Consider the following 12,844-nt stretch of genomic DNA (forward strand, 5'->3'; position numbering starts at 1 on the left):
ACCAGTACAATGTGACACAGGGGTCTGACAGCTGCCAGGATGATTGATGGCAGACAAAAGAGAACCTAGAGATGATTGACAGACACGTGCATATGTGTGTGCGCGTGTGTGTGTGTGTGTCTGCGTGTTTAGCCAGTGTGTTGCAGGCTATGGCGGTACTCGTCTGTGCAGAGATGTACCAAGTGAAGCGTCTGCAGCACCTCTGTGAGGTGTGCGTGTGTGCGTATTTGCAGAGCATGCCCAGCCGGGAGCTGGCATCCACCAGCATCAGTGTGATCTGGTTACTGAGAAGAGCAAAGGTGGGTTCAACAATAATTGTTCTCCTGAACTTCTTAATTGGTATCCTGCTGCAAAAACGTGCACTAGCGGTGATTTAGTCTCATAGGGACGCTTAAGGGAATACTCCATCATTATTTAAACTAAACTAAATGTCTAATGCATTTGTATCAGCTTTCAGTGAGGATAATCCACTTTACTGTTCTACGTAACCGTCCACTAGGGGCGTTACTTGTTGAAGGTGCTTGAATTTCTACATTTTTTCGTTTTGTTGTTATTGCACATCTGTGATATTATTTTTATATTTTAAATTCCATGCGAAGCAAATCATTTTTTCCCATGTGTCTCACATTTCTAATCGAAAATCCTGAAAATTCGTTTTTTTTAACGATTTTTCACCCAAGTCATTCCTTGTACAGAGTTAGAGTGTGGGCAGTAAATCAGTGAAAAAAACTATCTACGTCTCTCTCTCTCTCTCTCTCTCTCCTTGATGCATGCTCGATTTTGCACAAACCTCCACAAAACCTATATCAAAACGGAGAGCCGGGTGCTCTGACAGCTCCAAAAAAGGAATGGAGAAAAACAGCCAAACCGTTTGGGAACTATAAAGCATTGTTTGGGACCTGACAGAAAACATATTTTCCCATAGGAATCCATTCATTTTACATTCTGGCAGATGTGCAGCAAAAACATGCTTTTGGACTACTTTGGAAAAACTGCCGCTCAATGCTCAATTTTTTAAATACGCACATAAAACTTGACATCCCAGAGTGTCTCAAACAATCCAAGAACCGAATCTCTAGTACTTACAGGTGCTCTTAACAGAATCAAAAAAGTGCTGTTGGCTTTGTATTGAAAGCTTGTTACATTCTCTGTGCCTGTGAGTATCATATGCAGGGGAAGGTCAAAGTCACCTCGGCATATGAATTTTATCCATTCCCTAGGCGAGTTCTTTTCAAAACGCATTTTCCCAAAGGAAGTAATGTAAATGCAGATAATCCGTTCCAGCCGCCCAAAAATATTACCAATATTACCAATTTCCAACACTATAATTATATTTTTTGCATATAAAAACAATCAAAACATTTAGAAAAGACATGTAAATGATGTAAAATATTAAATAAATACATATTTAACCTCAATGCACCTTCATTTATGATTCCTCTTCCCACCAGCTGCTTTAAAAACCAAACCGCATTCGGCTCCGTTTTCCTCTTGGTCCCGTCCTTGCTAACATTCTTGGCACCCATAGAGCAATGTCTTTACTAAATCTTGCACAAAATGCATAAAATCCCACAATAAAACTTGTAAACTCGCTTCACTTGGCCTTCCACTGACACAAACAATTTTTAAACGGCTCCAGAACGTACGCGCAACTTAGCCGACGCTCAGTTTGGTTTGGTTACTCGTATACCGAAAAGTTTTCTTAAGATAAAAAGTTTTAAGGCGGGGCGTTCATATGCCGAGATACCACTGTGCATACACACACACACATGCACATGCCCACTACCTGAAATTACATCAGTATACAGACATATCTTTCTAACTCGAAATAAAAAACAGCTGTTTTCAGCATTCTGTCCAGGAAAAGCGCCGCCCCATTGTGCCCCTGCATCACATTTTTTCTAGGAATTGTCTTGTCTAGACGTTTTTATTCCCTCAACAGAAAACATTCTCTTTTTACCAGCTATTAAATAAGAACTGACCCAAAAACACTTCCACAGAAACAATAGATTTTTTTCATCGAATCTTCATTTAATACGCAAATTAGAAACATTACACATTCCTGCCTCCTTCCCTTAATAAACTGGGCTGGCATGGCCTGCGGTTGCTCAGTGCTACTCAAACATGATTGGCTTTAAAAGTTTATGATGCAATAACATCTTTAAGCTTTAGTACCAACTCTGACTTTCCAGTTGCACGACTCTACAGAATGTTGTCTTCTCTTTATTTTCCATCGATTTCACAGTCAATCTTTCCTCATGTTGCATCACTGTAGGAATAGCTGTGACATTAGGTTTTTAACACACGCTCCTTTCGTCCTCACACAGTGTCACAATGCTGACCAGCTGTATGTCTGGCTCCTCCACTTCATTGCCAATAACTACCTGATCTTCAGCCACAAACCTGACTTCCTGGAGCTATCAGGTGAGCTTTCTGATCCCATCGTGATACCTAATAATATGATTACTACAAATAAAGTGTCGTGGAGTAAAAAAAACAAAACAAAAAAAAAACAATTGCCTTGAACAGATGGTAAGGTACATAATTCCTTATACATCGCCATATGCTAGTTATGACACAACACTCTTTTGGAAACAGGAAATGCTAATGCAGGTCGAACTCCGGGGCATTGTGCTGTGTTTTGCATAATAATTTAAGAAATAAGCAACTCTTAAAATACCCCCGAATTCAAAATTGGATTCTTTGCTAAAAACAATGTGTAATTCCTCCAGAGGATGGCACTCCATATAACTCCACAGTCCACGGTTCAATCCTGAGCTAAGGTTCTGCATTTTTTTCGCTTACATGTTTTTCCCAAAACAGAGCCAATTACACATTTTTTCATAAAAAAACAAAAACAAAAACCTATACAGCAATGATGCAATGATAACGTTATAAATCTGTCATTTGATTCAACACATCAACACATCCTGATCAGTCTGATGTCAATATCATAGCATAAGATAATTAATCCTGTCCATCGATAAAAATGTTTAATCTAGTTAAATCACAGTCATACTCTGTGATTAATCACGATTAATCATAATTTTAAAACACTTTGATTTAATTGTATTATAAACGTGTAATGTTAGAATGAGGAAATGCATGACAAACTGGTTAGAGGAAACAGATTATGCGGGTTTATACGGTGGCTGAGAAGTGCAAAACAAAATAACAAAACCAAAAACAATAACAACACAGAAAACAAAATAACAAAACCAAAAACCAACAACACAGAAAACAAAATAACAAAACCGAAAACAATAACAGCACAGAAAACAAAATAACAAAACCGAAAACAATAACACAGAAAACAAAATACCAAAACCAAAAACCAACAACACAGAAAACAAAATAAAAAAAAACGAAAACAATAACAGCACAGAAAACAAAATAACAAAACCGAAAACAATAACAACACAGAAAACAAAATAACGACACAGAAAACAAAATAACAAAATAACAAAACCGTTGTGTTTTCTGATTTGTTATATTGTATTTGGTTTCGTTATTTTGTTTTCGGTTTTGTTATTTTGATTTTAAATTTGTTATTTTGTTTTTAATTTTGTTGTTTAAGTTTCATTTTGTTATTTTGTCTTTAGATTTGTTATTTTGTTTTCATTTTATTGTTTTGGTTTGCACTTCTCGGCCACCGTAGGTTTATAATATTTCAAACATTAACATTTAACAAATGTTAAATTAAAATCTCACAAATGGGACCGGCACCTACAGTGGCTGAATAGTCTGGGGTGTGGCAACCCACTGATGGCGTCGCTCGATCCCGGATCCTCAGATCCAAAAATGAACAACCTAGAGCTTTAGCTACCTGAGCCACCACTCCCACATCTTGTTTAATGTATTCTTGTTAAACTAGTTCCCCTTGTAGGTAGCGTAAGAACTCAACTTTGGTTTTATCCAAACTTTCATCTAGAATCTTTTTATAATCTAACATTATTATTTGTGTTAAACATGCCATTATCACACACAGCCGGGTAACCGTGCTGAAATTATGGGAAGCCATTAGGGACAAACTTGGTCATATGGTCATATGTCATAGATTGTAATTGTAAGTGTGTAATTTTAGCACGGTTACCCCGCTGTGTGTGATAATGGCATGTTTAACAGCCCTAATATAGCAACAATAATGCATACTATATATTGACCGCCATAATATAGCAACAATAATGCATATTATAAATCTTTTGAAATTGATTCAACACATTTTGATTAGTCAGATGTGCATAATATAGCGTAATATAATACTCAGTATTCAGTTTAATTACACGATACACCAGATTATATGGCCAAAGGTCTGTGGACACCTGACTATCATCATACTTACCTGTGCTTAATGAAAATCCTACAATGCAAATTTACTCTCCTGGAAAGGCTTTATTAGATTTTGAAGCATGGCTGCTAGTGTGCTTATTCTAATAGGAAATTCAAATGCAAATCATACTGTTTATTATTGTGTATGTGACAAAAAATTTAAATTTGATTTATTTATGCTAAAAGAACCATTAGTGACGTCAGGCACTGATTTCGGGTGAGGTGGTGTTCCAGTGCTGAATGAAATACAGTGAAAATAATTTTACAGAATATCTGTAACATCAATAATTTCGACCTGCAAATAGCATTGCTGGGCCAGTGACATTTTCAGCAGGGCACAAAGATGCGCTACACACTTCTTTTATTCTTTGCATTTAATTTTTTATATATCATTTAGTACAGGCATTTCAATGCACTTCAGTCTTCAATGTTTTTACAGTAATATTGTAAAAAAAAAAAGCCTTCATTTTCTTAATGCAGTTTTAGCATCTAAATAAGGTTAAGTGTTTAAAAGGATAGAGGTTAAGAGGTTTCCATGATGGAAGTTAAGAGGTTAACATGAACAGGTTCTGCATGGGTATGTGGTGGGGGTGAGGGGGGTGTCGTTGTGTTTTCTTCATGGTCACAGTGCTGCTGTTGGACAGAGGAGGAGCGGGACCAGGTGGAACGACTGCGCTGGCCCTCCAGAGGCTACCTGCAGGAGCTCAGCGAGTACCAGCAACGCAGACGGCAGCTGCGCAAGTCCCGCTGCAGCATCATGTGACATCCCGGAACCTGCGCATCGCAAAAACAAGGACAAAAAACAAAAAATAAAGGAACAAAGATGAGTCCCGGACATGAAATATGCAGGTGGCGCGATTCTGCCAGACAGCTGGATTGTGGCTTTAAAAACTTTGACCTTTGATTCTGTGTCATACAGTCATGTGATCTCAGAGACCCTGAGTGGACACTGTGGCCACAGATGTACTGTGCTTTTCTTGGTGCCCTGTGACACGGATCTGGCTTTGTGTACACACAGATAAACTGTTCCTCCAAAAAGGAGACTATTTACTAACTGCTGTTAGTATTGACTGCTGTTTTGAAATGACACTGGACGTCAAGGAGGATCTAAAGCTTGGAAGCAGAATATAGAGCCGAAATCATGCCATTAGAAGTTTCCGTTTGAACAAATATTAAAAACGGTTCAATTCGGGGATGGAGTGTGATTACTGAGGTTTTTAAAGAAAATAAATGTCATGACCGAGGAATGACACGACCGATGCTACTCACACTGAGTGAGCTACTCTCACTGACAGCGAGTGCTTTCGATATCAGATTATGTCAGTACACGTAAACGAGTTGGATGGCACATTCAGTTACTCATTAGCAGCCTGTCCCCTGTATCGTACATCTTGTCTAGCGTTACGTAAAAACTCTTTTTCAGACTGGGACTACAAGGTGGGCTTACACCAGTTTATTACAGGACATCACACAGACATTTGCGATCTGTTGTATTAAAGTCAGGTATTTAGTCGCACAGGTTGGTTTTGAGCTTTGGCCAATAGAGTGCAGTAGGTATAAATTCTTTAATTTCTGTAAAAATCGGTTGATAAATATGTTATCTTCCTGAACCTTTAACACAATTGGGAAGGTTTAAATACAAAGCATTGTTTTAAAGCACTGTAATGAACACTATTCATGAACACTGGTGACGCCCGTTGCAATAAAAGAAACTTAATTTTATCGTCTATACCGCTTTATCCTGCATACAGGGTCATAGGGGGCCTGGAGGCTATCCCACGAGGCGGGGTATGCCTTGGGCAGGGTGCTAGTCCATTGTAGGGTGCCAGTCCATCGCAGGGGACACACACTCAATTATTTAGACATTTTGGGCAATGTGGTAACAAAAGGTTAGCCTAATCTACACACAGACCTAAGGTGGGATTCGAACCCAGACGCTGGAGGTGCAAGGTGACAGTGCTAACTACTAAACTCTAACTTTTTGCTATAAAGCCATGCTTCTGGTAAAGTTATGTTTAGCAAAAGCAGGGAATTCCTGGTGTTACAATGTGGCTGAGGATTTCCCTCTTTCTTACAACATCACCGAATCCTCATTTAAATATTCTAAAAATAGGATTTCGACAGAGTTTTCCCAAGGAAAACAAACTCGCACTGGCCATATCTCAGCAACCAGTCACTTGATACAGCAATAAACTCAATATCAAAATGCGACTTAATAACCGATTTGCTTTGACTGGTCACGAATCAACTGTTTGTTTCTCATCAGTTATTGGGAACCCTGGACCCTGGTACTTGTTCCTAGTCATCCTCAAGCATGAAATTTAGCTTCACGTTTTGCATAATTCGGTTACAAAGCCATTAAAATTCACCTTCAGGTCACAGCTCAATTTCAGATAAGGCTGAATTCAAAGCAGTATTTAAATGGAAATTTCTGATGGCATGATTCGAACTCGAAGCTGGAATATATTCCCAAAGTGTTAAACAGGGTAGGGTCAAACACATCCTCTCCAGAGATGTTTCTCCCATCCTCATGGTCAGTATGTCTCTTCATGGTGAGAATTTCTTTGATCCGTGATTACTCTTGCAAAACACCAAATATTTATTTTTTTGCCATAAAATTATAATTTTAAGGTAATTCAAACTATTTTTATAACCTGTACATCCAAGGTTTTTATTTGAGGAAATATGTATGTGTGTATTATGTATCCAGCATGTGGTTCATTATGTGCAGTCCGTGTGTTGGATATGGCGCCACTTTCTGGCTGTCTTTAGTTTAGTGCAGTTCTGTCGATCCTTATCTCCGACTGAATAAAGGCATTTTCGAAGGATCTCGACTCGAACACATCCTGAGCTCTAGAGTCTGTGTCCAGCCAAGACAAAGCAGCTGGGCTGCAGTTTATTTGTTATCTTATGAAGAGCTGAGAGAGAATGAGAGCCCAAGTGAGCGAGAGATGAAGAAGCACACAGTATAATGCTGTGTGTGTGTGTGTGTGTGTGTGCGCGCGCGGGGGGTGCTTACGCTTTCATCTTGTTACTGCAGTGCTCCAATTTTCTGCAGCATGCCTTTCAGTTTTCCACTTTTGTCAAGCTCGTCCACGTCGCTGCCTCCTCCGATACACTCCTCACCTATGAACACACGCGGCACCTGCGCGACACAATAACACCGTAAAAGACAATTAGTTCCAGGTGGCTGCAACAGCTGGCTCAGCTTTTTTTTTTACATTTATTATTTTATTTTTTTAAGCAGCCATTTAGCCAAAAAATTCCCTCTTACCTTACACACACATCTGACGAGTGACAAGGTTTTGCTTCTAAATTTTCACTTTTGCTTCTAAAGTTTCATTTTACAAATTCATTACTCACTGGTCTACAATGTTGTTTAATGAATTCGAATATGACACTGTGTATATATACACATATGTTTTTAAAGAAATATGAAAAAATGACAACACGGCTTAACACTACAGCAGCAAATTTGCAACATTTAAACATAAGTGGATTTTTTTGTACTTACTAATTGAGTAAAATTATAATACCATACCACCGATTTTCTGGAATAATGTTTTATATGAAATATTTATTTTCAGTACACTGATATTTACTCTTAAACTTAAAAAAGGCCAAATTATGCCTTGTTTAAACTCCTCAACTATTTGGGAGAGCACGCAGAATTATCCCAAACTGGATTTCTTGACGGTTCTTGGTCGCACATAGGCAGAAGACATACTTGGTGACAGACAAACTCATGGTAAACCATCACAAGTAGTCTACTAACTTTGATACGATACATCCAGTACTCTTGTTTTGTATACCTGTAATTACAGAAGCTATGAACCTGCCCTGTCTTTTGGTCCAAAACATCACCATGTGCAGTGTAGTACAGTAGTAAAGTCTAGTCTAGTCTAGTCTACTACTAAAGTGGCGTATTTAGACGTTTGGTGCACAGAGTTAGACTTTCTAGCAGATTTGTTTCACACCATGTACAACAGGTTTTTATGAGCATTCCTTTAGTGTTTACACCAAACAAGGGATTATTTTTGGACTCTACAATCTATTACGAAGAAGCATGAAACGAAGAGGCTACAAAACCACAAACAAACTGGTGGAAAAGCTCTTGGTGTGCACAGGATGCTGTCTTTTGGCACACTGACTTATGGAGGTAGGCGCTCCATGTAATAGTGTGTGCAGCCTTCTGTTACAAAACTAGCCTCGAAACCTTTTGATACCACCTCGTACTGTATGTTTCTTTGTTTAGTCGGTGACTATACGCACTATTTTAGATTTTCAAGGATATCTTGAGATGAATTTATGGGATTTTTGGGATTGGCTTTGAATGCCAAGACTTGGGACTTAACATGTGATGTGCAAAACTACTGTACAACTTGGTTCCACTCTTAAAAATCATTTTAATATATATGTTGTAGATTAGAATGTTTTGGATCTCATTACAGTTTACTTGTGATTGGTGATCCAAGTATTTGGTTAAAACATCACAACAGATTCATGATTAGATTTTTTTTTCTGTTCAAACACATTAAAGAAGATTTGGTGCCAGATCAATTAACTACACATTGCAGAAAACAACAGGTTAAAAATAAAAAAAGTAGTTTTCTACTAAAATCCTTTTAGTTTGAATTGAAACGATGCATTTATATCAGAGGTGAATGTAATGGACTCTCTTTCTGCTTCCTAGTATGACTTTGCTGATTTCTGTTAATGGGCGTGGCTTGTTGCCAGGAACATGAATGAGTCATGGATGCTGGGATAAAAGTTCTAAACAACCCGGAAATACGCTTTATTTAAAGCTTTAAGAGCGGAAATGCGAACAATACTCTAGTAAACTATAAAATAGTGACTAAAGTACATAACTTTAATCACTCACCGTCCTCGCGCCGGTAATCTGCTGTAAATAATCCTGAACGGCCGCCATGTTGCTTTGCTTGGTGATGTCGATGAAGTCCAAGTGTCCCGGTTTAAAGCTGTGTTTGGAGAGCACGTCTTTGGCGAGCACGCAGTAAGGACACGAGGGTTTCAGAAAGACAACCACTTTATCTCCTTTAATTTGGGCTTTGACAAACTCCTGAGCCATGATGAGATCCGTCACACTGCACTTTGGCTCTGAACAAAGCTAAAAACCAGCGGCAGTCCCAAGTTCCTTCCGCATGAATCACGGGTACCAAGTTAGCAAGGGTCGTGTCCTAATAGCAGTGCGTGTAGTGCACTAGTGTGATGTGGAAAAATGTTTTCATAGGAAGTCCATGAGGTCATTTGGGATTCGGCCCTTTTGCCCTAAGGATGGATAACACAGTAGTACTTCCTGTTTACAGTGTTGCCTAGGCAATGATTAAGGAAGCAAACACCACAAAGCATGCTGATTTAGAAAAATAATCAATTCCAATAAAGAAAAATATTAAAGAATTTAGTGGTTTAAAGGCTTAGTGGTTAGCGCTGTAGTCTTGCACCTCCAGGATGCGGGTTCGATTCCCACCTCGGGTCTGCGTGCGTGGAGTTTGCATGTCCTCCCTGAGCTTGGTGGGTTTCCTCCACAGTCCAAAGCCATGCAGATTAGCCTGATTGACGTTCCCAAATTGGCTGTTGTGTGTGTGTGTATATATGTGTGTGTGTGTGTGTGTGTGTGTGTGTGTGCATCCTGTGATTGAATAGCACCCTGTCCAGGGTGTACCCTATTTGTGCCTGCGAAGTGTCCTGCGAATAGGCTCCAGGCCCCCACGCAGGATAAATCCTGAGTGCGCGAGTGAGTGAGTAAGAATAAAATGTCATACTTTTGCTTATACAAAACCTCAAAAGTCACATTTTTATATAATGTCTTTCAAACTGTCTTATACTCAGTTTATTTATAGACAGAACTATAGGAATGCCTTTAACAAAAGAGAAACATTGAAATCATTCCCATTATGTCTGAACCAGAAAGCTATCACCTATGTTAATTCCCAAATAATGTATGGAGACGTCTGGGAGACCCTGCCAATACTGTGGAATTTTCTCGAAAGTACACGGTTCACATTTGTTGTAGCATAAGAATAGTGACTCCATCACTTTCTCATGAAATGAATAAAACTGAATATTGTGTCATATCACTGGGAAACCACAAAACCCTATTGATTTACCTCCGACAATGTGGACAATACCCTGACACTGGAGACTCTTTTCAAAAATGTGAAGAAAGTGTACCATGTCGGCGCTAGTATTTAACCAGTTCAAGCGTAAAAATAAAAATAAGCCGGCTCTAAATAAAAATGTGTTGTTCTCTGGAAATTCATTCAACCGGTAGCTGTAAGATCTTGGGTTCAAACTCAATCTATTTCAATGTAGATGAGCATCCTAACCACCAGCAGTAAGGTAAGAGCTTACACCATCATTCATTTCACAACATGGAAACTCCAGCAACTTACCTGTCTGTCATATTGAATTGAAATTTTCCAACCAAAAATATTCCATCTACTGGGGGTTGTTTGGTAAAATAATCATTAAACCATCTGCATGGGTAAAAACCGTACTGGACTGGAGATGCAGTTCTATATAACAGTGCCGTTTTTACACTGTTTATCTGCTTATTTCTACAACAATTTACCCAAGATTACAGTTTAAAATGTATTATTGATTGTGCTTTTTAAACGTTATATTACTTTTCATTATATATGAGGGCTGTACTGAAAGTAATGCAAAATAGCTACTGTAGGTCTGTTTTTTAAAACTTCTTCATTCATCTGTGTACATTGCTCTTGTCAATGATGTCACCTCCATAAACATTGTGAAGTGCAGCGGGGGACCGTCAACTGGGACGAAGGTGATTTTCAAAGAGGATTCAGGTTTGGGTTTGACGATGGAACAAATGCAGTGCTTGTGATGGAGTTGGCAGTATGGGGAATCGAACCCAGAACCTGGAGGTGCAAAGCAGTGATAACCACTAAGCCGCCGTGACGCCCTGTCCAAGTCTGAAAAACTAGATTGGAGAAATTCTTTTATACTCCAACATGGTGAAAAAACTTTTTTTACATTATGTATTTGACCATTACAAATACATAATATATCCAAAAGTAAAACCATCATATCAACGATTATACTCTTCCTTTGTTAAACAAAATTCTGTTCATAGTTAGCCTTGATTCTTATGCAACTACCTATGAATATCCCTGTGAATGATTTGTTACTATAAAAATGATAACAAAATCAATCAGAATTCATTCTAACTTATAATTTACGCTGATGTGCCTTACCATTCATTTGGAAAGAATTATTGAATATTGCTCAAAACTCAAAGTTTGTCCGAAAAAGCAGAATATTCTCCTTCTTAAAGTGTTCCTCTTGTGTTTATATATTTATGTGTGCATGCAACTGAGTTATTTATTTTTCTATTGTTGTCCTGGAGGGTATGCTCGTATTCTGCAAATTATAAAATTCATTACTGACAAATTCACTTTGTAGTTGTGATGTGACTTCAGGAGAAACAAACAGTTTAATAACTGAAAGTAACAGCAAGAAATAGGATAAGAAAATCTGAATATCTAGGACGATGCTGCCACTGTCAATATCTTTTATTATATTTAGGGCAGAAATGAAATGAAAAGAGAGTGGCAGATTTTTTTAAACAGCTGCACTGGACCTGTTCTAAAAAAAATAAACCATGGTCACGTGCCGTCCTGTTCGTCGCTATAAATGTAGACACATTTCCACAGTGATCATTATAGAACAGATGTGATTTGCATCTGATCATTTCTGATTGGTGAATCAGATACTAACAGAAACAGACATCTAGAGGAAGTTTATTCCACCATCTAGGGGCCAGAACAAAAAGGGGTCTAGATGCACATCTTCCTCGATCCCTGAGAGAGGGTGCGACCAGCTGAACAGTGCTGGAGGATCGAAGGGAACGTGGAGCGGAGCAGTGTAAAAAATGTTAACACAGGAATCCAAATTTAATTTAAAATTATCCATGATAATTGTGGGCCAGAGTAGGCTATATCCGAGGAGACTTAGGGCACGAGGATGAGGTGCCAATCCATCACAGGACACACACGCATACACACACTACGGTCAATTTGGGAACCCCAATTAACCTAATTTGCATGTCTTTGGACTGTGGGAGGAAACCGGAGTACCTGGAGGGAAGTCACCAAGCATGGGGAGAACATGCAAACTCCATGCACACACAGGCAGGAATCGAACCTGGAACCTGGAGGTGCAAGGCAACAGTGCTAACCACTTAGCCACTGGGAGATTGCATAATAAAAAAAAATAAGAGTAATAATCATAATACTGTATGTCATGATGTCATGACCATATGTTTAATATTTAAGGTAAATTCATTTCCATACACACACACAATCTGATGAGAACTCACAGAATTGGCATTAAACAGCTGTGCATCCATAAGAAAGCCACTTGTTAGTGAGAATAAAAAATAAAAAAAAGATTTCAATTCGTTAGGGAACAAAGATTGGATGAGTCCAGATTAAACCTATTCCAGTCTCTTTTTAGTCGTTTTTTTAGGCAG

At 38.6% G+C, this 12,844-nt stretch overlaps 2 protein-coding genes across 2 annotated transcripts in view; one reads left to right on the forward strand and one right to left on the reverse strand.

The window, feature by feature from the left end:
• Window positions 1-7,320, forward strand: part of rhobtb3 (Rho related BTB domain containing 3) — a 28,964-nt gene extending 21,644 nt beyond the window's left edge. The window contains exons 10-12 of the mRNA XM_053478921.1: window positions 133-299; window positions 2,328-2,424; window positions 4,974-7,320. Of these exons, the coding sequence (XP_053334896.1) occupies window positions 133-299; window positions 2,328-2,424; window positions 4,974-5,092 (383 nt within the window). The 3' untranslated portion in view covers window positions 5,093-7,320. The remainder of the gene's footprint in view (window positions 1-132; window positions 300-2,327; window positions 2,425-4,973) is intronic.
• glrx (glutaredoxin (thioltransferase)) lies at window positions 4,538-9,518 on the reverse strand. Its single transcript, XM_053478920.1, has 3 exons — window positions 9,212-9,518; window positions 7,349-7,474; window positions 4,538-5,103 (listed from the first exon to the last, which is right to left on the reverse strand). Exons 1-2 carry the CDS (start codon window positions 9,416-9,418, stop codon window positions 7,361-7,363), a joined length of 321 nt encoding a protein of 106 aa, XP_053334895.1. The 5' UTR covers window positions 9,419-9,518; the 3' UTR covers window positions 4,538-5,103; window positions 7,349-7,360.
• Between the last annotated feature and the right edge of the window lie 3,326 nt (window positions 9,519-12,844).

This window comes from Clarias gariepinus, chromosome 19, assembly GCF_024256425.1.
Source record: "Clarias gariepinus isolate MV-2021 ecotype Netherlands chromosome 19, CGAR_prim_01v2, whole genome shotgun sequence".
In the NCBI taxonomy this organism is placed as follows: Eukaryota; Metazoa; Chordata; class Actinopteri; order Siluriformes; family Clariidae; genus Clarias; species Clarias gariepinus.

What these genes read in the sequence shown, in the direction of transcription:
- glrx (XM_053478920.1), bottom strand. Translation starts at nt 9,418, where the DNA reads ATGGCTCAGGAGTTTGTCAAAGCCCAAATTAAAGGAGATAAAGTGGTT. An exon ending in AGATTACCGGCGCGAGGACG is followed by an intron (nt 7,475 to 9,211) that starts GTGAGTGATTAA and finishes TGTGTCGCGCAG; the next exon opens with GTGCCGCGTGTGTTCATAGG.